Genomic DNA, 25,919 nt, shown 5'->3' on the forward strand with positions numbered 1-25,919 from the left:
AAACCCTCTCTCTCAAAAAAAAAAAAAAAAGGCACAGATTCACATAATTTTGCTGCTGCCAATTCCAAGGGGGATGTGGACTTCTTGACTAAGGGAAGGATAATTTATGACACATCAGAGCCAAGGTGGCTGAGCTGCATCAGTCTTTGTGGATATGTATCCTCTCTGGTGTGGATATACTGGAATGCTTCTCTCTCACCTTCATCTCCACTTGCCTCCGGGTGGGTCCTTACCCCAGAGGTAAGCAGGGATAATGGGTCATCACACGCTTACAAGATCTGGGTTCCAGGCCTAGCACAGTCAGTCTGAACCTCAGCCTCCTCCGCTATCCACCCAGTAGCCATGCTGATTAAATGGGCTAAGGATCCACTTATTTCAGGTGTATTCATATACAGATGTTTGGCCACAGCACACTGCCTGGTGCCTATGTGTGGGTATGCACACTGAGGGTTGTCTTACAGATTCAGTGGCATCCTTTGGTTCCCATCTGGGAGCACCTCTGTTTGAAGATTCCAGCTGTGCTGGTGAGGGTATAGCTACTTGGGCAGTTCCCCAGTTTCCGTTATTGGGGACACTTTGTCCACCTGGTCTGCAGTTAGAGTGTGAGAGCCTAGTGTATACAGAAACTACATGCATTTCCCTGTTATTGAGGGTGGTGGGTGGGGTGTGGCCAGAGATGTGGGTATTTATTCAGATGGACTTCTGATCATCAGGGGCTGTTAATGCTGTGCAGAGGAGTTTTAAACTTATATTCAGTAAGTGATGGTAATGCTAAGAATTTTACTTTCCGTACTCAGGTGTAAGCTTCGGACCACAAAGATTGTATACGATTTTGGATTCCCATATTTAGTAGAGCTGATTGTACATATTAGACAGTCTGTAAAGATTTTTTTTGATGAAAGTGTCTCCTTTAATTGCCATTAAATGATAGCTTTTAATTTCTCTGCCTTCTACCTTACTTAACGTCATGCTAGAGCTAGAATTTTTTTTTTCTTTGACAGTTCGGATTAAATGCAAAGAGCTTGTCAAGAAAATTGCCATCTACAAAAATCGATTAGCTATCCAACTGCCAGAGAAAATCCTCATCTATGAATTATATTCAGACGACTCGTCAGACATGCATTACCGGGTGAAGGAGAGGATTGTCAAGAAGTTTGAATGCAACCTCCTGGTGGTGTGTGCCGATCACATCATCCTCTGCCAGGTGGGCACCAGGTTGGAGGAATCGGGCTGAATCTTCTTCATGTTTCCTCCAAGGATAGGGTACCCAACTCATTGTTTTAAAGTTGGACACCAAGAAAGTCGCTTTCCCTCAAACTCAGTAGCTGTTCATTGCTTTCATTTTATTGACATCTAGAGGAGTTGGACTCTACCGGAAAGTCATGGACCATAACTAGGAAAATACCTTTTTGTATTGCAAAGCACTTTGTTATATTAGGATCATACATATTTTAATGACTTAAAGCATATACTGATAGAAATGATCATTTTTTTTGGTAAATATATGTAATATATATATTACATGTATATTTTACTATCTGTTAAACAAAAATATGATATCAAGTCAAAAATAGTAAAGGAAGTTTTACTTTTTGAGAGATTTTTTTCACAGAAAAAAATTCTTCAACTTAGAGCTTCCTAGAAAATGTCTTAAGTCAATGCCAAGAGAAGTTTGGAAAGACTTTGAGATAAGGCCAGCCCAGCATCTTTCTTGGAAGTAGAGGTAGATTTGGATTCATAAAAGTAGGCCTGTTGGAAGTGATAAAGTTTTAAGAAATACTTTAGCAATCACTGTATGTATGGGCACCTGGGTGGCTCAGTCAGTTAAGTGTCTGACTCTTGGTTTTGGTTCAGGTCATGATCTCACAGCTTTGTGGGTTCGAGCCCTGCATCAGGCTCTGTGCTGACAGCATGGAACCTGCTTGGGATTCTCTCTCTCTCTCTCTCTCTCTCTCTCTCTCTCTCTGTCTCTCTCTCTCTCCCTCTCCCTCTCCCTCTCCCTCTCCCTCCCTCCCTCCCTCCCTCCCCCTCTCCCTCCCCCTCTCCCTCTCTCTCTTTGCCTCTCTCCCTCTCTCTCTGCCCCTCCTAACTCACACTGTGTCTCTCTCAAAATAAATAAACCTAAAAACCACTGTATGTAAAATACAATTAAAATCTCTCTTATGTCTAGAACTAAAAGCAGTTTTGAGGTGCAACAAGTTATAGGATAGATGTGGCAAAAAGATATGCTTTTGGATGCTGCCTTTGGCTGTGGCTGCCTAGAGGTCTGCACAGAAGATGTGAGGCTGAGCTGGGCTCTGTGGTGAAGGCTGTGTGAAGGATTAACGAACAATGCCAGTCATGGGGACTAGATCCAATAGACCCTGAGGTATTTTTCATCCCTCACATGCAGGAACACCTGGGGAGGGCTGGGAACACTTACTCTGTCAAATATCCATGCAGATCTGGGTTTGCTTTCTAGGAGAAACGGCTACAGTGCCTGTCCTTCAGTGGAGTGAAAGAGCGGGAGTGGCAGATGGAGTCTCTTATTCGCTATATCAAGGTGATTGGTGGCCCTCCAGGAAGGGAAGGTCTGTTAGTAGGCCTGAAGAATGGACAGGTGAGTGTTCTCATGTGTCTCCCATCAGGCTGATAATCTGTGTGCCGACACAGGGACCAGTCTCGTTACAACCCTGAATGGTTTCTTGGGGCAGGAAAAAGGGTGTCCCCCACCCCACATTTGCCATAGACACATTGGAGGGCAACCCAGATTTTCATGTTTTGAGAACAGCTTCAGGCCAAAGACTTCTAGCATGCGCATCCTGGCAGGGTTGGCCTTGTGGCCTCTGGGCTGCCTGTAGAGTGGATTAGTGGGTTTAAGGGCATCCAGAAGGTGGGAGATTTGTTAGAGGTGCAGTTTCAGTGGCTTGCTAAGGAGGGAGGCATAGCTCATTCTTAGGTCAGATCCCTATTAGGGCAATGAATGGATTAAGGCAGTGAGTTTCAGCTTGTGTCTTAGAGGGTACTGGTCTTCAGGCAATTATTACTAGATATTGTAAGAAAACTGGGCCCTTTGCTCATATAGACGTGGAAAATCTAGGTTATACAAAGTTAAACAGATTTGTGTGTGTGTTCTTTGCTCAAAATAAGAAAAGTTCTAAGTGGGCTACATGGAAATTTGAAAGTGAAAATATAACCGCATTAGCCTGAGAGCCAAGCTGTCTAGCAGATGGCTTGTGGCTGAGGCTTATCAGGCCTTTCCTGGGGACAGAAGTCATGAAGTATGAATTAATGCGGGCTGCAGGGTAGTAATACCAAAGGGTGGAAAGTCTGCTTCTTTCTCACGGTCAGCTGTCACTTCCATTGTGAGACCTGAGAACATGGATTTGGGGGGCAGGTCAACCTGGGGTCATGTTTGTGCTTAGCTGCTTACTGGCTGTATGACCCTAGGCAGGTCACATTGCCACTCTGAGACTGAGGTTTTACAAATCAGGATAATGCTTCATGTTGCATAAGGCTGTCAAAAATAGTCAATAACTGATAGCTGTCATCATCCTTATCATCATCATCATCATTATTTTGCTGTAGTTGCACCAGATGTCTTGTCAGTGTTTAAAGTAGCCTCTTCCTGGGGCGCCTAGGTGGCCCAATCAGTTAAGCGTCCGGCTTCAGCTCAGGTCATGATCTCACGATTCATGAGTTCGAGCCCTGCGTCAGGCTCTGTGCTGCTCAGAGGCTCAGAGTCTCAAGCCTGCTTCAGATTCTGTGTGTCCCTCTCTCTCTGACCCTTCCCCGTTCATGCTCTGTTTCTCTCTGTCTCAAAAATAAAAAATAAAAACATTAAAAAAATAAAATAAAAAAATAAAGTAGCCTCTTCCTGTGTTAGTGTGACTCAGATCTCCCAACTCTGAAGTTTGGGTAATGTTATTAACAAATCCCCGTCAAGCAGACGTTTAAGAGAGTTTCTTGCATCTTGGGGCTCGTCATTACTTTGGCAACCTCTGAGGAACTGTACTTCTGGTTTCCTAAGGATAAGTCCCCACTCCCTTCTTTTGATGAGTCCTTTTCTCTGCACAGAGCCTCTGTTGAAGTTAGTGGGAGTTGTTCTTGTAGAACACATGGGATTCCAATACCTGGCAGAGTTCCAGAGTCTTGTTGCCATGGTAACTCACTTTTTTTTTTCTCTCTCTGAAATTTTGCCAGATCCTAAAGATCTTTGTGGACAATCTCTTTGCCATTGTCTTGCTAAAGCAGGCCACAGCTGTGCGCTGTTTGGACATGAGTGCCTCCCGTAAGAAGCTGGCCGTGGTGGATGAAAATGACATGTGCCTGGTGTATGACATCCATACCAAAGAGTTGCTTTTTCAGGTGAAATCCCAGAGTTTCCATGACATGGTCCTTTGACTTCTTTTTTAGCTTCCTAGTTCCTGCAGGAGGTGCTCACGCTCTGGCTCCCAGGCAGATCTCTGGGAGGAGTGGTGACATGGAGGGGTATAGGCTTTGAGCAGGGGTGCAGAGCCCAAGTGGCCCCAGGGCACAGCCCACCCCCTCCCACACATGAGCTGCAGGAGCTGGAAAAAGTCTCTTTGAACTTTGGTTTCCTCACAGATAAGATGAGCAAGTAACACTTTTCTTTCTGTGAACAGTAAAGGAATAATAATAAATATCAGTGGGGCATGTGATAGGGTCTCAGTGTATTGTTCAATGAGATGATGATTCTTTTGCAAAAGGGCTTCTCACCTATTGGAGATATGCCTGTATCTATGAGTGACCTAAGACGTAGTAAAGAAATAGGACAAGTTTTGTCATCTGAAAGAAGGGAAGGCATGGGGGAAGCCCTCCCTTCTATTTATTTCACAAAGATGCTATAAGAGCCAGCAAAATGTGAACTGTTTGGGGGCATAGGCAGTTTACACACCATTTGGTCCTGTGGCCGGTGGAAGTGTGTCACTGGAGAAGATAGCCCAAAGGCTTCATGCCCACCACCTGGCTGGCTTTCTGCCAGACTCAGTGCCACTCTTTGCCTGTATAGGGCTTTATAAGAGGTCAGGGCCCATTTGCCTGAAGCAAGCTTCCCCTAAAGCTGACTGGCTTCTTCAGCCACAAGTCTCCCAGTGTTAATTGGCAGATTGAGGTCCCCTTCTCAGGGCTCTTCTTTGTCCCTGGGAGCAGAATCAGCAGGACAGAGGGATGTTAGAGTGTAGGGAGCTGCCTCAGTCAGTTAGAAGGGGCCACCTGGCTACTGCTAGCCCAAGGTGGTTCCAGTAGATAACAACTCACTTATATCACTGTGGAGGCAGAGTGGTTAAGGGGAAAGAAAGAGCATAGGCTTTGTCTTCAGACAGACTTGGGCTCCAGTCCTACCCTCACCACTTACAGTGTGATCTCAAGCAAGTTAGCCCAGTTCATTGAACCTGAATTTTTTATTCTCTCTGAAATTGAACTTGTAATTGCCCCCTCACAGAATTGCTACAGTACTAAACAAGAGACTACAGTAAGTAGCTTAGTGCCTTACAAAACATGGCCCTAAATGTTACTTTTCCTCTCCTCAGCCTCAACACTACCTCCTGTAGGTAGGTTAGCAGGCCTCCAGTTGTGAATCTGTGTCTGAGCCTAGAACCATATAGGAATGGAAGGGTGTGTGTCCTTCCCCATCTCCACTGAAGGTTCTGTAGTAGCTAGGGAGGGTAATTCTCACACCTTGTCAGGAGATATAAGCATTCCCAACTATCTTTTTTTTCTCTCCACTGCCCCTGCCCCCTGAAAATTAAAACAGCTCTATTGTTTTTACTTAGTATAAAAGTAATCCATGCTCGTTATAAAAGATTCAGACATTGTAAAAGATTCTAGGCAGAAAGGTATGAACATCTGCTCCCTGGGGCTCCATTGCTAAGCAGAAAACTTGTAGGAGAGGGAGTGCCCCCCAGGGTGACTGTATTTCTACAGCATGAGAATTGTAAATGCAGAGATGATATATTATTTTATAGTGTAAAAATAACAGTTTTTTCCTTATTATAAAAAATAATAGATGTTTATGATCAAAAGAGAATTTCAGCAAATGAAAAACATAAAAAATGAAAAAGCACCCACAATTCCACCCACCCCAAAACAATCACTGTTAATTCTTTGAAACATATCCTTTTATTTATTTTTGTTTGCTTGTTTTATTTTTGTTTTTACTTAGAGAGCACACACACACTGGAAAGGGGCAGGGAGAGGGAGAGAGAGAATCTTAAGCAGGTGCCACACTCAGTGTAGAGCCCAACGCAAGGCTCTATCTCATGACCACAGGATCATGACTGTGAGATCATGACCTGAGCTGAAGTCAAGAGTCAGGCACTCAACCAATTGAGTCACCCAGGCACCCTTGCTTGTTTGTTTTATTTTAGAGAGAGAGAAAGCGGGTGCACATGTGGGTTGGGGAGAGGGAGAGAGGGAAAGAGAGAGAGAGAGAGAGAGAGAGAGAGAGAGAGAACCCCAAGCAGACTCCATGCTTAGCACGGAGCCTGACGCAGGGCTCAATCCCATGACCGTGGAATCATGACATGAGCTGAAATCAAGAGTCCGATGCTCAACTGAGCCACCCAGGAGCCCTGTAACATATCCCTTTAAATCTTCTGTGTATAGCTGTGTGTACTCATTCTGTAACAGAAGTAAAGCCACTTTGCTCATTCTCTCAGTAGGTAATGATTAATATTTGGGATAATAATACTTTTTTTCAAAAGTAATGCTTGTTTATTAAAAAAATTCCAACATAAACAAGTGCATAGAGGCATAGAGGATTTTGCTTCTATGCTTCTATCCTTTTCTTCTGCTTCCCTTTTCCTCCCTTTTCCCCCATCCCACTCTTAGCAATTTAGTTTGATTCAGGCTTTAAAAAGTGCCTAGCTGAATGCAGGAATGGTGGCAAAGGCCAGGGTGGTTGTCAAAGGGTCCTTACTATTCCTGTTCCTCAGGAGCCAAATGCCAACAGTGTGGCCTGGAACACCCAGTGTGAGGACATGCTCTGCTTCTCAGGAGGAGGCTACCTTAACATCAAAGCCAGCACCTTCCCTGTGCACCAGCAGAAGCTACAGGGCTTTGTGGTCGGTTACCATGGCTCCAAGATCTTCTGCCTCCATGTCTTCTCCATGTCGGCCGTGGAGGTGCCACAGGTAACCAGGGTGCTTGTCAGCTCTCAGCTGTGGCAGGGAAGACAAGACCCAGGAAGCCAGGCTATGCATTTGTGTATTGGGTGGGGGATGGATGGTGAGGAGAGAGGGAAGAGAGAGGAGTTGCAGTTATGATGTCATGGAAGGTACTCTGGACGAGAACCTGAAACTCTGTCTCTACCTTGTACAACCTGTGTGTCTTTGGACAAACAGCTCCACCCTATTGAGCCTCCAATTCTTTCTGGTCTCCCTTTCCTGGTTGGGACAGGGAGGGGTATTCAGGGTTGTCTGTCTACAGACAGAGTCTGTTTCACTGAGGGCCGTGCATGGGGCAGAGTGGAGCAAGCCAGCAAAGCTGGGAGTCTAGCTGGGTATATGCGCAGATGTGTGAGCATGGTAGTGTGTGTGAGGGAAAGAGAATGTGGGTCGGATGGAGGGGCGGAGCGCTGAGGTGTGTGAGCCAAGAAGGGAGCATGGGACTATGCACAAGTCTCTCAAACTAGGAGGAGGCCAGAACAGAAATGGGGACCTGGAGCCACAAACAGGAGGACAGAAACACAGGAGGGCAGAGATTGACAACCCAAGTCTGGTCTGGCCTAATCCCAGCTGTCCAGGCTGCCTGTCTGCTCTGTGAGTGAATCATGCCCATTGTAGAAATGCCGTAAAATAAAGGCAAGCACGAAGGAAAGACTTAGCTCTCAGAATCCCATCCTCAAGAGAATCACTCTTAAACGTCTTAGAACATATCCACCCAGGCTTTTTCTATATGTATATGTAATATATGCAGAACATACAATTATGAGTATATAATTTTATATGAACATTGTAAACAAAAGTGGAATCTACTGTAAATGTTATAAATCTAATTTATGAAACCTCAGATTTGCTGTTCTTCCTTTACTGAATGTGGACTATAAAAGAGAGAGATTTTTAGTCATCTTCCTTTATCACTATCTTCCAATTTAACCTAACATTTACATATTGCCGGCCCATCACTATATGAATTATTGCCTGTCAGCTAGCAGTGTGGCTTTTTCTCTCAGCAGTCTACTGGAAACATGGCTCCACATCAGTAAATATACTTGCCTAGTATTTTTAAAATACTAAGATGACTGTAGATTTACTTATGGTTATAAGAAACCATACAGAGATCCCTTGTACAACTTGCCCAGTTTCCCCACTGGTAGCAGTCTGCAAAACTATAGTATACATGTATTACCTGGATAGGTTCATGTGTCTCCCACCACCAACCCATGAGATCTCTAATGTTGGACTGCCTTTTCTTTCTTTTTTTTTTTGTTTTTTAATGTTTATTTATTTTTGAAGGAGAGAGAGACAGAACACGAGTGGGGGAGGGGCAGAGAGAGAGGGAGACACAGAATCTGAAGCAGGCTATAGGTTGCAAGCTGTCAGCACAGAGTCTGGTGCAGGGTTCCAAGTCACAAACTGTGAGATCATGACCTGAGCCGAACTCGGATGCTTAACTGACTGAGCCACCCAGGTGCCCCATGGGCTGCCCTTTTGTTATAACCATTCCTGCCTCCCTGCTGTCCCTACCCCCACATTGTTTTTAATGACTGCTTTTTGTCCTATCACATGGATGTTCCTTCCACATCTTACACAACCACTACCTTTTGTTGGACATTTACACTGCTTACAGCTTTTTTGCTATTGTAGATAGCATCTTTCTTGCTAAGTCTTTGTACCTGTCCCAACTTAGCTCTTCAGTATGAATTCCTTGAAGTCAAATTGCTAGGTAAAACGCCACATACATTTGAAAGATTTTTAGACACATTTCTAGATTGCCCTTCAGAGAGACTGCATCAGTCTGTGTTTGCCCTCCACACACACGTGCCCTACTCACTGTCCCCGGCTCAACTTCTTTTTTTTTTTTTTTGGGTGAGGGTGGAGGGAATGATACCATTTTATTGAGGGGCTTCAGAGGATGGTCAAAGGGCTGGCAGGACAGTGAGATCCTATGTCCTCAGCCTGGCCAAGATCTCCCCACCTTTATAGTCACCAAAAGCCTGGCCTGGCTTCTTACAAAGGGTGGGGCTGGAGTCCACTTCTTCCTCTAAGTTGTTGATACCCTTGCTACTCATTATGCAGAAATTATTAGTGCCTGACTCAGAGCAGTTATTTGGTAAACGTTAATGGAATTCAGATTTGAGGAAAAGGAAAGAGAATGAAAGGAAGGAGAGAGGTGGGTGGAAGTGGCGTCAGGAGGAGGGGCAAGAATAGCCCCTACTGGACTGTTTCCTAATAGTCCTCATCTGCCCCCCATCCCAGATCCATGCACCGCATCCACCAGAAACCTAGTCTTTCTTAATCATGCCAAACACACTATGTTGACTGAAAGTTTTTCTCCCAAGACTGCCATCCCAACCTCAAAGATAAATGCAGTTTGCTGCTCCCTGACTTTGGCTGACCAAGAAGAGCCAAAAGGGGGGCCTGGGGCTTCCTCTGCCAAGCCCTTAAGATTCAGAAGTCAGAGTCATCCCTCCCTCACCCCCCCCCCCTCCAGCCCCCCATGGCTTCACCAAGGCCATCCTGCTGATGCAGCAGGTCAGAACTGCCAAGGGTTAGGAAAGGCAGCCTCAAGACAAAGGCTATTTATCTGTTGCCTCTGCCTCCAGCCATCCTGTGGTTTTGGCCTAGAAAGGAGGGAGAAAGCATCAGACCACTCTGGGGATTTCTGGTTTCCTTTCGAAATTTACATCATCTTGTGCAAGAACTGGTTTGTCAGTGCTGCCAAGTAGGGCGACAAGCCCTTGTCAGGCTTCTTGGGGTGAGTGGTGACTTCATGCTTGGAATGCAATAGTGAGATAAAGTAGAACTCAGAGGGCATTTGTTCAGTTAGGATATTTTTAAAATTCCCACTCTCAGATTGTACTTCCCAAGCAAGCCTGAATGTTAATCATTCATCATCTCCTCGATTCTCATGTGCCTGTTGCTTCCTCATGGGGTATTCAACATGGTGAGAAGCTGTGCAGTTTAGGGGAAAGAACACTGGCTTTGAGTTCTGACTTTGATGCCCGAACCAGCTGGGATCTTGAGCAACTCCTTTCACTCTTTGGAGCCTCATTTTCTATGCAGTGGGGTTAATATACCTGTTTTATGGGTTTTGTCTGGCCCAGTTCCTATTGTTATTGTTATTAGCAATCTTAAAGTACAAATGCTATGAAACAGAACTAAATTGGAACAGGGTGCTCACTAAGGAGTTTAGAAAGGAAAGCTCATTGTGCACAGGGAGTGTGGAAAGCTTCCAAGAGGTGGTGACACTTGATCTGAGCCCTGAAAGGTCTGGAGACATAGAGAGGAGCAGCAAGGGTGTTTCAGAGAGAAAGGTAGAGGTAGGAACAAGTCTGGAGAGTTGGGGAGATGGCGAGGAGCTGGTGCTGAGAAAATACAGTGGATGTACTGATCATGTCCTGTTTGCCCATAGTAGTCTGTGAGCTGGGCAGGGCATCTAAACAGAAGTTAATCAGTTTACCCAAAAAAGCACCCAGCTAGGATGTGACTGAGCCAGGCCTGGCTTCTGGCTCAGCTGCTCCCCTGTCCGTACCCCTTTACCCCTCTAAAGGAAGGAAAGGTAGACAGAATGGTACGATAGAAAAGATGAGCACTCCTAAACAGCCACATCTTGCTGTCAGAGGGCAGAATGGCTTAAAAAGAAAAGAAAAAAAAAAAAAAAAAAAAAAAAAAAAAGCTTTAACTCTGAAGCTAAAAAATGAGACAGGAAAGTTCAAAGATAAAGGCCCCAAATGGAGAAAACAGCACTTCCAGCTCCACATTTGAGAACCATTAGCATGAGGTACTGGCTGATTGATCTCTACTGCCCTAGAGAGATTCAGTTCCCTTCAGCACACTGGCTTAAAACAAGGGCAGGGCCTTCTTATTCAGGACGCCAGATCCAGCTCAGACTTGTTCTTGTGTGCACACATATTCATGTACCCCACATCCAAGAGCCAGGAAAGTGCTCTTCCTTGTGTTTTCCTTGTGCCACTTATGTGTCCTCAGACTGTAATCAGAGAGTGATAATAACCTGCAACACAGACCTGTTGGGACAGATGCAAAAGCAATGTGTAAACCTAAGAAGAGAAATTATTAGGAACCATTCACAGGTATCACAGTGAGGCAGCCCCGTCTGGGAGGAGGGATGGCAGAAAGGTTCCCAGCCAGGTCCCAGGTAACCTGGAACAAATCACTTACCTTTCTTGGGTAAGCTGGTTTCTTGGCCCTCTTTGTAAGAGACCACCTCAGACCCCTTCCTCATAGTAACGTTGTTCCTTCCTCCACCAAACAGAGACTGAAGGCCTGCTGGGGGAGGTGAGTACAAGCCCACCAGTGCCTTCAGGGGTTGTGCCCAGACTTGTGGAGGAGAGGGGCTTGTCATTATAACACAACTGACTTCTGGATAAAGGGCAGAGAAAGCTCAGACTCCTTTCCTTGAGGGGTCAGCAAAGACTTTCCAGAAGAGGTGACATTTTAACAGGACCCTCAAGCCAAATAGGTACTTTCCAGTGGGTAAAGAGGAACAAGGGCATTCTAGATGAGGGTGATACCTTGTGGTAAAACAGACCTGGAGGTGGGGAAAGCTAGTGGTGGAAGGAAGGATAAGCAAGAAGTTTGTGCTGCTGAACACAATTACTTGGCTATGAAAAGGAGTGACAAATGGAAGGCATTTGGGGTGAGAAGGGTACTGATTACTCCTTATAGTATTCCTCTATAGGCATTTGTAATTAAGTCAGTGCACACATCTGGAGTCAGGCTTTGTATGAATCTGATTCTTTTCATTGCTCTCAGTCTTCTTTCTTTTTGATGAAATCCTGCAGTCTGCTCCAATGTACCAGTACCTGGATAGGAAAATGTTCAAAGAAGCCTACCAGATTGCTTGCTTGGGTGTGACAGACACTGATTGGCGTGAGCTGGCCATGGAAGCTTTAGAAGGATTAGAGTTTGAAACAGCAAAGAAGGTAAGCATCTAGTCAGCATGAGCTAGAATCTGACCCTTGGAGGGTCCCTTGAGGCAAAAGTGAGTCCAGGTAACGTGTGGAGAGGCAGATGCATACAGTAGAGAGCTCTGGAGATAGGCTGACCTGTGTTCAGATCTCAGCTCAGCTATCTCCTAACTGGGTCTGGGCAAGTAACTCGTTTCTAAGGTTGTTTATTTCTAAAAATAGGGTGGTGATTGGCTTCATCCTCACAAAGTTCAAAGGGTCTAATGTGATAATGTCTGTAAGGCCAGATATAGGAGAAATATCAGATAGATTCTAGCTGTCACTCTTATTAGCTATCATTTATGTAAAGCACCTAGCTGAAAGCCTAGCACAATAATAGGGACATACTAAAGGGTAGCTTTAAAAAAATTTTTTTTTTAATTTTAGAGAGAGCACAGATGAGTGGGGGAGGGGCAGGGGGGGAGAGAGAGAGAGAGAGAGAGAGAGAGAATGAGAATATCTTAAGCAGGCCCCACACCCAGCATGGAGCCCAATGCAGGGCTTGATCCCATGACCCTGGCATGATGATCTGAGCTGAAATTAAGAGTTGGATGCTCAACTGACTGAGCCCCAAAGGTAGTTTTTATTATTGGTGTTTTGTTATTGGTGTAATACTTATTGGTATTAGCCATTAATTACACAATGCTATTTTTCATGGTACTCTGCTAGGTATGGTGAAGAGATGGTCAAGCTCTCTGATTCTGACAGCAATGTTACTCCCCACATACCTTCATGGCCTTGATTCATGGTGTCATTTACTGGCCAGTATATTAAAGCTACAGAAACTGGCTGACAACATTTGACCCCTTTCTACACATCAGAAAAAGCCCAGCTCTGTCTGAATTGGGTTTTCATCTGGAACCTGATGTGGGGAGAAGGAATGGCCTTCAACTCCCTTTCCCCTACTCCTCCCTTCCCTCTTTATCTTCCCATAGCCAATTAATCAAATACTCCTTTGTCCATATTACTGAGCATTCAGGGAAGGAATTACAGGAATATGTGATGCTTGCCTTGTGTTGGGTCTAGACTTCTAGGCATGAAAGGAGAGGGGATCTGAGGCCAGATACCAGCTCTGCTATATATAGACTGGATGGCCCTGTGTCCGTCCTCCCATGTCTGCAGTGGGGATGGTGAATGCACTAGCTGCCCTGCCCTCCTGACACAGGGTCCTTAGGCTTACCTACCACATTGTAAAAGGGCTTCTAGACCTAGCAATGGTTATACAAATGCTAGCTGTTATTAAAATAAGTAAAATTGCTGTTATTTAATTATGTTATGTTTTTAGATCTACTGAGTGTCAGAAAACTGGTAATAGAGGAGGGCTTTAAGAATTCAGAGGCAGGAGGAAACATTCTTATGGAGGGAGCTTCCTTCTCCTGTCCCCCATCCCCACCTCCCCCTTCCCCCCCCCAAAAAAAAACGTCCCTGCCAAAATACCAGGAGGGATGAAGAATAACAAAGTATTCCTAGACTATGTTTTGTTTTCAGCCTGGAATGAAATTTAAATTTTTTTAAATGTTTGTTTATTTTTGAGAGAGAGAGAGACAGAGCGTAAGCGGGGGAGGGGCAGAGAGAAAGGGAGACAGAATAGAGCCTGAAGCAGGCTCTCAGCTGTTAGCACATGAGCCTGAACTCATGAACCAGGAGATCGTGACCTTAATTATGGCTGAAGTCGGACACTTAACTGAATGAGCCATCCAAGTCCCCCTAGCCTGGAATGAAATTTGAAGTCTTCCTTATAGATTGTCATCTCCTCATACCCAAGAACTAAACACCTACCTCATTTTAGTTCAGCCAACACTGCCTAGCATGGGGTTAGGTGCTCAGCAAATGTGTAAATGGATCAAAACAAAGCTGGAATGAACCATCATTTGTTTAACACTAACCTCAAGCTTGTATTCCCCAAACACTTCCTGGAAATTGAAATTATTAAAGCCACAAGATTTTGACCATAGACTTGAGCTTGGCCATTTTATCCAAATCCCGAATCCCCAGCCTTTCTTTTTCTGCTTTGCCAACTGACTCAAGCAAACAGGAGGTGGAGGGTGGTGCGGGAGATAAAGTAGTGCCCTCACTAGATGGCAGAGGAGAGCTGTTTAGCACCGGGGACTGCTGCCTTGAGCAGAACTGCAGATGCTTCCCGGTTCCCATGCTTCCTTCCCTCTTCTGAGGTTATTCACGGGCCTTGTGACTCTGACCACTCAGACCAGGGCACCCCTGACTCTACAGTATGTGTTAGGGTCGAAGGAACTCTGAAGCAGATTTCTCAAGGTGGCAAATCCTAGAATCCTAGCAGAGCAGAGCTAGAAAGACCTTGGAGAAGACATCGCTAGTTTGCCCCTTTCCATAAGGCAGACTTGGGAGCCTAGAGGCAAGAAAGAAGTTCAGGGGCCCCCAGCTGGAAAGTCTCAGAGCTAGGACTGAGACCTGGAATGCTCCCTCTTTCCTCTCTGCCCCTTTGTGGACATTCCAGGTTTTCCCCTTTCCTATGGTTTTAAGGAAGCCCTGATCCAGAAGAGAGCTTATAAGATCTCCAGTGAGGAACACAAGAACTCTTGGTGCTCTTTTGCTCATGTGATGCCTACTTTACCCTTTCAAAGAATTCCTCTTCAGGAATACCCATTTGCCAGGTTCCTACTCTGTGATACTCTTCTTAATCCTGCCTCCTGCCACTGCCCATGCTCAGACAGTGAATCTGTTTTCTCTAGAGTATCTGGTTCATGCTTGTATAGCTCCTAGCTCACAGAGATTTGATGATCTGTTTAATCTGCTTGCCTCTCCTTTTAGAGTATGGACCAGTGAAATGGGGAGGGGTACAGATCACATTCACCTCTGGATCCTCAGTCCCTGATAGGATGCGTAGCCCTGCAGGATGAAAAGATGAAGTCACATTGTGGTCATCTGCGAGGCAACCAGAGGCCAGATGACTTGATCATTTCCCCAAGTCTTTTTAGGATGGAGGGCGTCATGCAGCAAAGTAGAGGTTGCAAGTGGTCAGGGTGTTTCTTCCGCATTTCATATTCAAAGGACTCCTGGACCTGCTGTCTTATCTAGGTGTATCTCAGTCCATTTCAAATGGGACAGTGTAAAGCAGCACACCTGGGTAGAAATGTTGACAGCAAAGCCACCTGAAGATCAGCCTGACATGATGGGTCAGGTTCCTCTCTAAACCCCTTGCAGAATCAGAAGGCAGAAAAAAAAAATTACCTAACACCAATCTTCCTGAGGAAGGCTGCCTAGAAACTTCTAGCAACCTGTGGGTTAAAGTCTCTGGGTTTACTGTGAGTGGAAGGCAAGAGCTACACTTTTAGGATTTATGTAAGAGTTTGCCTTCCAGGAACTTGGAGTGATTTATTCCCTAACGTCCCCCTCCCGTCTAGAAACCATTTTTATTCCTTCTTAACTTTCTCCTCCCACCCCCCCCCCCTCCTCTGTGCCAGTACTGTGGGCTTTGGGTGCCCTGTGTTTATGCACAGTTGGTAAGCTTAGCTGTCTCCCACTTTCTGTCCCAGTCATCTAGACGCATAGCAGTGTCTCTTCAGTCAGTACACCTTCCCCACTCCCACTCCAATGCCACTGCCTCAGAGTATCAGACCGCCCTGTTCTTTTCTTTTGCATAGAGATTTCTCCAAGCAGGCACCATCACAGACTGCAGTATCATAGTTTTGTTTTAACTAATCCCAAAGTGATTGATGCAACCGAGACTTCTTTGCTGTTCTTTGTGTGGACTAATCCCAGGGATAAAGCCGTGCCTCACTGGGTGGTATAACCCTCCTGAACACATGGCGATTAATCAATGCTTACTTCTTTTCCCTCGTTACTGGCTCACTTTCTAACGCTTGACTTCCCACCCCCCGCCAATCACCCACTTTTGAAGCCCAGAGGGCAGTTGATTTCATTCTTTTATCTCTTCCCCTGTAGGCCTTCACCAGAGTACAAGACCTCCGATACTTAGAGCTCATCAACAGCATTGAGGTAAATGACAAAATGTTCTTCCTTCTCAAGAAAGCACAGACTCGCAGTCAATGGCTTATAGGGAGCTATTCTAGCAGGCGAGAGCATTAAGGGCACACAAATAGAGCCTACTGGTGTCTGGGCATTTGGGCCACAGCTTTGGCCTGGGGGAACAGAATGCTGTGGGGGCAGGGAGACAGCACATGGGAGCAAGGAATGCCACTTGTCACTTGGTAGTGGGGTAAGGCAGGTGGGTTCCTAATCTCTCTGAGCTTTGTTTTCTATCTGTGAAATGGGCTGTTTTCCCAGGGTTGCTAGGAGGATTAAATAGGTTCTTAGTTACTGGTTTTCATCCTTGTAGTGGTTGTTAGGTGGTTACCATCCTGTAGGGCTCAACAATGTGCCAGTACAGGAGTCATTTTCCAAACGCACATGAGCTATGCCCCATCCACAGCAATGGGACCTGGGGAGGGAGCCATGTGTAGTGGGGTGGGCAAAAAAGGCTTGTTCTATGGGTTCCATTTGCTGGGTAGCAGTAGACAATACTCTTAATTCCTGTGACTGTCTGTAAAGAGGCGTACATATTTTTTCTCCTGAACAGATTTATTGTGAGGCTAGGGGAATGTGAGATACATTTGAATTCCCACATGGAAGTAGTGAGGAAATCAGCAAATGTCTTGTCCTTGTGATTCAGTTCAGCATAATAAACACCTGTCGTGGGCCAAACCTTGTGTTGAGCCCAGTGGGCAAAGAGCTGAGTGGAAGAGAGGCCTGTGGGAGCTCACAGACTGCTAAGCCTAATGATAGTTGCCACTTGTTGAGTGCCTGCTCTGGGCCCCATGCATGATCAATGTGTATACTACAGCTGAGCCTTGAACAACACGGGTTTGAACTGCATGGGTTCACTTACAGGTGGATTTTCTTTTCAGTAAATATAGTACACTAACTGTTAACGTATTTTCCTTATGATTTTCTTAATGACATTTTCTTTTCTCTAGCTTACTTTGCCATAAGAATATGGTATATAATACACGCAACCTATAAAGTATGTGTTAACTAACTATTTATGTTGTGAGTAAGGCATCCAGTCAACAGGAGACTATTTAACTGCTATTAGTAGTTAAAATTTGGAGAGTCAAAAATTATACCTCAGTTTTCAGCTGCGAGGGGGTCAGTGCCCTGAACACCCCTGTTGCTCAAGGGTCAGCTGCATTTTAAATCCTCACGGTGACTTAACGAAGCAGATATTGTTCTTATCCCTATTTGATAAATAATGAAACTAAGGCTCAGAAATCCTATGCCACATCCCCAAGGGTCCAGAGGCAAAGCTTGGTTGGAATTCAAAGCCAGTTCTAATTCCCAAGCTCAAGCTACCTTTTTTTTCTTTTTTTTCTACATGTATTTATTTTTGAGAGACAGAGTGAGACAGTGCACGAATGGGGGAGGGGCAGAGAGCGAGAAGGAGACACAGAATCTGAAGCAGGATCCAGGCTCTGAGTAAACTGTCAGCACAGAGCCCTATGCGGGGCTCGAACCCACGAACCGTGAGATCATGACCTGAGCTGAAGTCAGACGCTCAACCAACTGAGCCACCCAGGTGCCCTTCACGCTATCTTTACCTGAGTTCCTGCTGCCATCTAAGTTGCTTCTGATGCACCGCCTCTATAACCCCCACCCCAGCACTGTCTTAAGGAGCTTACTTACCTGCATGGTGAAGGGTTTGTTCAGAGCCATCTACTTGAAATTCCCAGTACTGCTTACTATAGGGGCTGGCATTTGGGAATCCACTGGTCTGGATCTAGAGGCCTTAACATGAAACCATGGAATATGTTCTTTATGCAAAGGTAACTGACTTCTGTAAGGACCACCTCTCACCATTTATCATGTCTTACTGCTTCTTCTAGTGTGCTATGAGGAGCTGGGCAGTTGGTTAAACTTGTAAGAATTGCCTCTTGAAAAAAAAAAAAAAAAGAATTGCCTCTTGAAAAAGAGTAAATTGCCTTCAAGCGTTGAGCCATTTGGGCTGCTCTGAAGCCTTAGTAGCTTGCTTCTAGGCATTCGGCATCATTCCAGAGAACTGAGTTCCATGCTAGGCTCCTTTGGGATAGGGGAGATGTAACTATACTGATAACAGGAGGAAGAGAATCTGCCCATATGGCTACGTACATACGGAATAGATGTAAATCATTTTTTATTGATCATGGTGATATTCTGTGGCCTAGGCCTAAATTCCATGCCTAGTAAGACCTATTTTTTTAATCTTACTGCAAGATTTTGATTCACTCCATACAGTTAGTAGTTAGTTTATTTGATTAATTAGCCTAAACTACACATAGTTTAGCTAAATTTATTTTTCAATTTTGGGTGTGGGTTTTTGGTGTTTTTTTTTTTTTTTTTTTTTTTTTTGGTTTTTGGTTTTTAAAAATTATTTCTGTCAGTGGGGAAGCATGCATGTTGCCTCCAGCTGTTAAAACTTTCACCAGCTTGTCTGGGAGTTTGATTCAATGTCTCATCTTCCCCCACTGTGATACAGTTGCTAGAAAACAAGCAAAAGGAAACTGCTGGGGATGAGACTTTGGGTGCTATGGAGTGTTTACAAATACTTGAGCTGTAGACTAATGAATGTTCCCTAACACCAGAGGAAGGAATATGTCAGTTATTCTCTTCATCCTCAGTGCTGCTCGTCTGTGTGTGTGCCTGTGCAGGTATGTTGTTGGGGACTGTCACATGTTTCTGAAGGTGGTATTATGTGGTACAAAGAGCATCTGGAGTCAGACAGACTGAGTCCAAATGCCAGTTCTCTATGACCCTGACCTGCTCCTCTTCTGAATCTCAGCTTCTCTCAGTGGTACCACTTACCTGTGGGTCCTGTCAGCACCTAGCAGATGCTCAGCATGTGGCATTACTTGCCTTCTCTTTAGAGACAGGGACATATTAAGACTCATTATCCCATTTTATTGTCTCCTTCTTGTGAAGAGACCCTAAGCTTTCTCCTTGTCTGCAGCATCATGAGTCACAGCTCAGCCAAACCAGGCCTGAGGACTTGGGAGATCCTGAGAGCTTGGGGGCCACCAAAGAGTGGGTAATACACACCATCCTAACTAGCCAGTTGTTTCCTTGGAAGATTATACAAGAAAGCAGCCCTGAGGAATTTCCATTAAACAAACAAAAGTTTGAATTACTTTTGATCTTCACTCATCTGGGGGAAAAAATCTGCTTTTGTTGTCAAGCATTCCCACCAGAAACCTAGGGGAGAGACACAACAGCCCAGGAGCCAAGTGGAGGTTCCAGTAGAAAAGCCCAGGGGCTTAACTTGAAATAGCAACATCTAACCTTTGTAAAGGCTGCTTCCTGCCATGGCTGCAGAGGCTATTTCCTGTGCTTCTAATTTTTCCAGGAGAGGAAGAAGCGGGGAGAGACCAACAATGACCTGTTTCTGGCAGATGTGTTTTCCTACCAAGGGAAGTTCCACGAAGCTGCCAAACTGTACAAGAGGAGTGGGCACGAGAACCTCGCACTCGAAATGTATACCGACCTTCGCATGTTTGAGTATGCCAAGGTAATCCAGCCACATCCTGGGCCCAAGCTGCCATGTGGAACCCACCAGTGTTCTGCCACCGTGGTGCCCAAGTTGTTTACCCTAAGATATGTTATAGATGGAAAATAGCAACTGCCTTATTAGAAAGGGTTTGGGCAAATTGGCAAAGGAACCATCAATGACCACTGGTTCAGGCTGACCTAAAACTGACCTTTCAGGCTGACATCAAAGGGACAAGAGTATGACAGTTCAAACCTTTGTCAGTCCCAGAGCTGGCTGGACTGTGAGTCTGAACTAACATGTCCCTTCATTAAGTGTTCAGGGTTCAGGGTTTCAGGTCTTTCTCCCACAAATTCTCTTAAACTGTTGTAGAAGCCACCGAGAACCCACATCCTCAGACATGAGCTGGTTCTACCATTTTCATACAGGATGATATGGTTCACTTCAGCCAAGGTTTCCTAAGTGTCTGCTCTCAGATTGCTACCAGGCTTCGCACTAGGCCTTGGAGACACCATGACAGAGTCCCTGCCCTCCAGTACAGTGTGCCTCCTGTCACCCCAAGGATGTATCTGTAAGGGTGATGGTGGAGATTTCCTCTTGCGTTTGTAGATCCTCTGTTTTGGTTAGTCTCCAGTCGGTCTGGGTACATGACAGGGGTCTTCCCAGAGCAGGCTCCTGATGGTTTGTGTGAGAACGAGTCCCACTGGGGAGGCCAGGCCATCAAGACACTTGTAGTTCAGCCTAATGCAAGGTGAAAAGAGCCTTGGGTGCATCGAGCAATGAGGCTCTTCCTTCCGCAGAGATGCTTTTGTTAACCTGCCTTTCCTGGTACTGTCAAAAGACACTTCAGAATGTTATTAAGTGAGTCATCAGCTACAACCAATTAGTGGCTATTAATGGTAATTATCTAGCTCACAAGTTCAAGATGGAAAATCCTCCCCATTTTTTTCCTCCTTTGCTGTTCCCAAAGATGGCTATGCTCTTTTATCTTCCACCTGTGAGATCCTGGGGCTGAAGGTTGCATCTCAGTCACTAGGATGTGGCTCGGGGGTTTCTGGTCATCAATATCTGAATGAGCACCTGGGTCCCAGCCTGTCTCTTCACCTTGGTGCTCCCTTTACTCCATCCGTCAGATCAGAGTGCTTGAGGTTCCCCCACTTTGCCCTCTTCCACTCTTTTACCCTTTCCTTATACTCCCACCATGTACATATGATTGAACACCACATTCATACTGAGAACAGCTAAATCAGTGCATCATTTTCTAGGGATAACAACATAACCTGAGGACAAAACCTGAACTAAAGGATTAAATGCCTAGGAGTGGAATTTAGGCATTAGGAACAATGGGGTGTGGTTGTTCTTCAGAGCCAGCAGCCTCTCCTGGAACCTCTGAAACCTCCTAGTCAGCAGCCCTGGTGCTCGCGTTGGCATCTGCAGAGCTGGAGAAAGTCCTAGTCCTTCCTCTGGGTGACCTGGGGAAAGCCTCTTCACTTCGTTGAGCCTTCATTTTCTTCTCAGAGGTTAACATAGCTACAACTCAGCTCAGTTCTCAGAATTGCACAAAATAATGTATGAGGAAGCCCTTTGTAAAGACCAAACTATAGAAAGGCTGGGAACATATGAGGAGCCTAGCATGAGCACAGACTGGCTGTTCTTTAGGCCTCTCCCCGGCCAGCCCCACTCCTCGCCCTGCGCTGAGGCCCCTCCTCACACCTCGGCTGGGCTTTGGCACCACAGTCTCCCATCCAGAAATGCAGCCCACTTACACACTCCATCTGGTCTGCCTCTCTATGAAGGTAAATATTCTGGGGGTTGTTTTGGTTTTAGTGTTTGATCGCAATTCCAAGTAAGTTGGTTCTGTTTCAATCCCCACCCCCCAGTAGTCTGACTTTGAGGAAATGTGTATGTACACATTATGTTGGGGGTGGGGGGAGGAATACAGTGCTTATTAACATGGCATGTTTTTGTTTACTTGAAAATTGCTTCCCAAGATTCAATCTGGTTTTTGGAAAATTTTTAAATTACATTCCCACGTACAAATAAATTGTATGCTTTCCGGATAAGTGACATGTTTATATGGTGATAAAGGGAATTATAATGCTCTTAACTCTTATATAGTATGTCCTTATCAAAATCACCAAGCATGAGAACACTGTTTAGTCTCATTCATCACTCAGCACAGTCTCTTTCTGTCCACTCCAGGACACAGTCTTTGCCATGGCCCCAGATAACATGTAAATTAGCTTCATGGAACCAAAGAACCTTTGAAAACTGAGTTTGCTGGGCCTTGAAGGAACCATTTCGACTCAGCTTCAGTTATGTCAGAGCTTCTGGAGCTGGGCTGTTGGGCTAGAGGTGGCTGTTTCAAGCATGTGAGCTGTGTGCCTGGCCGGTCTCCTTGTTGATGATCCAAATTTATGGCTTGCTCGTGGCCTCTGACCCTTCTCACTGTAGTCGCCCTGAGTCCACTGAGTGCTCACTTTGAAGGATATTTCTGTTCTCTTAGGATGCCTGTTTTCTCCAGTTGCTAACTTCATCTAACCAACCAGGTTAGCAGAGTTTCTGACTTTGCACTGGCATAAAGGGTATGCATTGTAAAGGCTGTGTGTGTAACGGCCCAAACTAGGCATCTTCAGATAGTCAGTGATTGTTTCCAAGTTTCTTTCTCTGTGCGAACTCCAGAGAGACCAGATGCCAGCAAGATGGGCCTGTATTTTATTGGATTTCCAGCATCAGAGTAAATGATGCCCTTTCCTCCCCTTACAACAGTTGGTTGTCTTAGGCCAATCTAATGTATTATTTTAGGGGCTACACAATTACCCTGAAAGCAAATGGAAAAAAAGGAGAGCTAATTGTTCAAGTGGGTTTTTAGCATACATTGACTGTACTTTTCTGACAAATGAGTGCTAATCATGGGAAAAGGAGTGCTTTTTTTATACTTTATGAGGTTGACACAGCGCACTCTCTGCAGGGTACATTATTCCTAAGACAAACCGCTTCTTACTAGTAATGCAGATCTGCTTCTAAGCGCTTTTAATTTCCCTTTTTGAAAAGCCCCACCTTTAAAAATGTCAGCACCAAAGCTTCTCAACTATGGCAAACTCCCATGCATATATTTGGGGTAACTATATCCTGAAAAGAGGTGATTTTCTGAGGCCTTTTCTCATGCATTCCAGGGCCAACCCAGGGAAGCTGGGCATAGAGCTTCAGAGGCCTCCTGTTGTGGTGGAAGGACATCTCTTCCTTCCTGGGTTCTCTCTAGGCCTCTTCCCCGACCCCACCCTACCATGGCCTCCTGCTGTTCCTCTCCCTACAGACCTGATATCCAGAACAGAGTGTTCTCTGCCCTAGCCACGTAACTGAGGAAAAAGCCAATGGGATGATACCCTAAGTTCAGGCAACAGAGTGTGAACAGAATCAGAAAACAGATGGAAACAGTACTTCCAGTGTGGTATGGTAGTTGAGGAGAGGGCGGGCTCCCCTAGAACTCTGTACATCATTTTGTCCATTTAAGTTTATGGGACTACGTCCTTAGCCTCACTCTGAGGCACATGGTATCATCCCTATTACCTGAATAAAGATCCTAGATCTGAATATTTGAAATTAGGCAACCAGGTTGTGGAGTCACATATAGGAATAGTCACACAAATAGCCAACTCTATATGAGAAAGAGACAGAGCTACCTGATCACAAAACCCCAGCACTGCAGAGTTTGTGTATAGTACTCGAGAGAGTCTAGAAAGTCTTGTTTAACTGAAAGACAAATGTCTGTTAGTGGGAGGGGCAGGAAACATGGAGGGCTACAGTCCTTGACACTGTTCCGGTACCCCCAAGGAGCACCTGTGGAGCAGCCTGTGAGCACTCCTCCCTGACACCTGGGACTGCCCCCGCCCCCCTCCTAGTCAGCCATGCAGGGATGGGCTCACGCCTGCATCCTGATTGCCTACTTCAGCCAAACAGAGCCCTTCCTTGCTCCAGCTTTCGGCAGCCTGACGTAATGCTGGCAGCAGGAAGTTCTAATCCGGAGTGTTTTTGTTTGTTGTGCTTCCTCAGGATTTCCTTGAATCTGGAGACCCCAAAGAAACAAAGATGCTAATCACCAAACAGGCTGACTGGGCTAGAAATATCAACGAGCCTAAAGCTGCGGTGGAGATGTACATCTCAGCGGGAGAGCATGTCAAGGCCATAGAGATCAGCGGCAACCATGGCTGGGTTGACACGTGGGTTTTCAGTCCCTGCCCCAAGAAGCATTTGGCAGCATGTCATGTCATGTCAGCTCTTGGTTTTGACTGACAAGGGAAAAAATAGTGTTTCTCTAAATATACAATCCAAATGTTATAGTGACTGGGTTTGGGGGAGACACAGATTGAACAAGGCAGGCACTGCCTTTGAGGAGCTTAGTGAGTCCCTGGGGAAAGGGTCGGGGGTGGGGGAAAAGTAGGGGGAGATACCCAGGCATTAGAGCTGCCATTGGCTGAGCCTCCCTAGGAGTCAGGCACTGCAGTATCTTGCAGGCATTTGATTCTCTCCCGTACCCAAAGCTGTGGTGTTTCCATGAGGAAACCAAGGCTCAAGGACCAAGTGATCACGTGAGGCAAAACAGCTGGCAAACAGTGGAGCTGAGCTTCAAACTGACCTGGCTGATTTCAGTGCTCCTAACATGTGTAATGGTAGGAACTAAAAAATAACAAGAACAGATCTAAGCACATCAGGGAAGGAGACATGAATTCTCAGGGGAAGAACTGTGGCCATCTTCTCCTAGGAGGTGGTCTTTGCATGAAGGGCCTTGATAAATTTTAAGAGGTAGAGGTGGTAGGAAGGGGAAGGGTATGAGGCCAAAAGAACATCACAAACCAGGAGTCAGCTGAGATTGGAATACACAAGTGGGGGCAAGAGGGTGATAGACAACTGGCTGCAGGCAGGGGGATCTGGGCTGGCCACCTCGGGAGGGCCTCAGGCGCTAAGCTGAGGCATTGAGATTTGTCAGTAGGAGTAAGAACCCTGGTCATGGCTGTGCTGCTGGAAGCTCACTCAGGCAGTGGGTGTAGAATGGAGGGAAAATGAGAGGGAGGCAGGCCAGACAAATGGCCAGTGCAGTTAGTTACCAGAGAGAAGTAAGGTGGCTGCAGGAATGAAAGAGACATGGAGGAGCCACAGCTGACAGGACCCAGCTGGATGTGGACTTGAGGCTGGTCCAGCAAGGGAGTTGAAGACCGATTCTGAACTCTGGGCCTGATGGTCAGTAATGCCATTTTCCAAGGTAGAAAACAGAAGAGGAGTGAGAGTGGGGTGGGGCCACCCAGAGAGAGGATGGATTCAGTCTTGAGAATCTTAGAGCATCAGACCTCCAGGGGATGGCTTTCTTCTCCCTCAGCCAGGGAAAGTAGGCTTCACACTCGTGCGTATGTGTGTGTGTGTGTGTGTGTGTGTGTGTGTGTGTGTGTGTGTGTGTACAGGTGCACATTGCCATATCTGGCAAAGAACAGGTGAGGGAGTGGCTCCTGAGGGTGGCTCAGTCTGAGCCCTAAAGGCTTTTGGTTATTCTGAAAGCCACATTGTTGTCCAGTAGTGGCCTAGGCAGGACCTGAGGAAGGAGAGGGCTGGTTAATGATTATGTCACCTCCTTGAACTCCACCATGTAGTTTGCGTGTATGCCCCTCACAAAGGGACTTTGGTGGATGACCTACCATCCCATCTTTCTCTTGTGCAAGAATACAGTTTCTTGGAGACAGAGGCAACAGATCTTGCCCCGCAAATTATTCTTTTCACAGAAGGAATGTTACAGGAGAAAGCCAGGAAGATTTGTGGCCCTGCTCTCCCCTCTGGTTTTTCATGTCACTTTCGTTTGCAACTGACATGTATCAGGTTACCCTGGAGATACCTAACTAGTTCGGGAAAGAGATATTTAAGCATGTTCCCTCTTTTTCCAGGTCTGGCTGTAAAAGGTGCCTCTTCTCCAGGGACATTTGGTTTGATGGGTGGGGCTGGGGGCCTCTTAGGGGTTGGCTGTGCCACCTTTCTCCACTGAGAAGTGTTATTTTTAGATGCCATTATTATTCTAAGTACAGATTGACAGGCCTCCCTGAGCTTGCCTGTCTATGAGACAGGGATCTGTTACAGCTGCTTCCCCTTCTTTTCTCACAAAGAGAAAGCTGGGTAGAACCCCTTTCCTCTGAGAGAGCTGGTTTTACTCCAAATCCTGCCTGACCAGAAAGAACAAGCACATTCCATCCAGCCTTCCTGCCCCATGAGTAGTGGCGGCGGGAGGGGGTGGGGGGGAAGTGCGGTTACCACTGG

At 45.8% G+C, this 25,919-nt stretch overlaps 1 protein-coding gene across 9 annotated transcripts in view; it reads left to right on the plus strand.

Annotated features, from left to right (window-relative positions):
- Positions 1–25,919, plus strand: part of IFT122 (intraflagellar transport 122) — a 72,949-nt gene that overhangs the window by 30,265 nt on the left and 16,765 nt on the right. For all 9 annotated transcript variants that reach the window (XM_003982509.5, XM_003982510.5, XM_023250039.2 and 6 more), the window contains 8 exons: positions 1,002–1,204; positions 2,462–2,599; positions 4,183–4,347; positions 6,936–7,133; positions 11,966–12,106; positions 16,052–16,105; positions 19,482–19,643; positions 23,676–23,842. In XM_003982509.5, coding sequence (XP_003982558.1) covers positions 1,002–1,204; positions 2,462–2,599; positions 4,183–4,347; positions 6,936–7,133; positions 11,966–12,106; positions 16,052–16,105; positions 19,482–19,643; positions 23,676–23,842 — 1,228 coding nt within the window. The remainder of the gene's footprint in view (positions 1–1,001; positions 1,205–2,461; positions 2,600–4,182; positions 4,348–6,935; positions 7,134–11,965; positions 12,107–16,051; positions 16,106–19,481; positions 19,644–23,675; positions 23,843–25,919) is intronic.

Source organism: Felis catus, chromosome A2 (assembly GCF_018350175.1).
Source record: "Felis catus isolate Fca126 chromosome A2, F.catus_Fca126_mat1.0, whole genome shotgun sequence".
NCBI classification, from domain to species: domain Eukaryota; kingdom Metazoa; phylum Chordata; class Mammalia; order Carnivora; family Felidae; genus Felis; species Felis catus.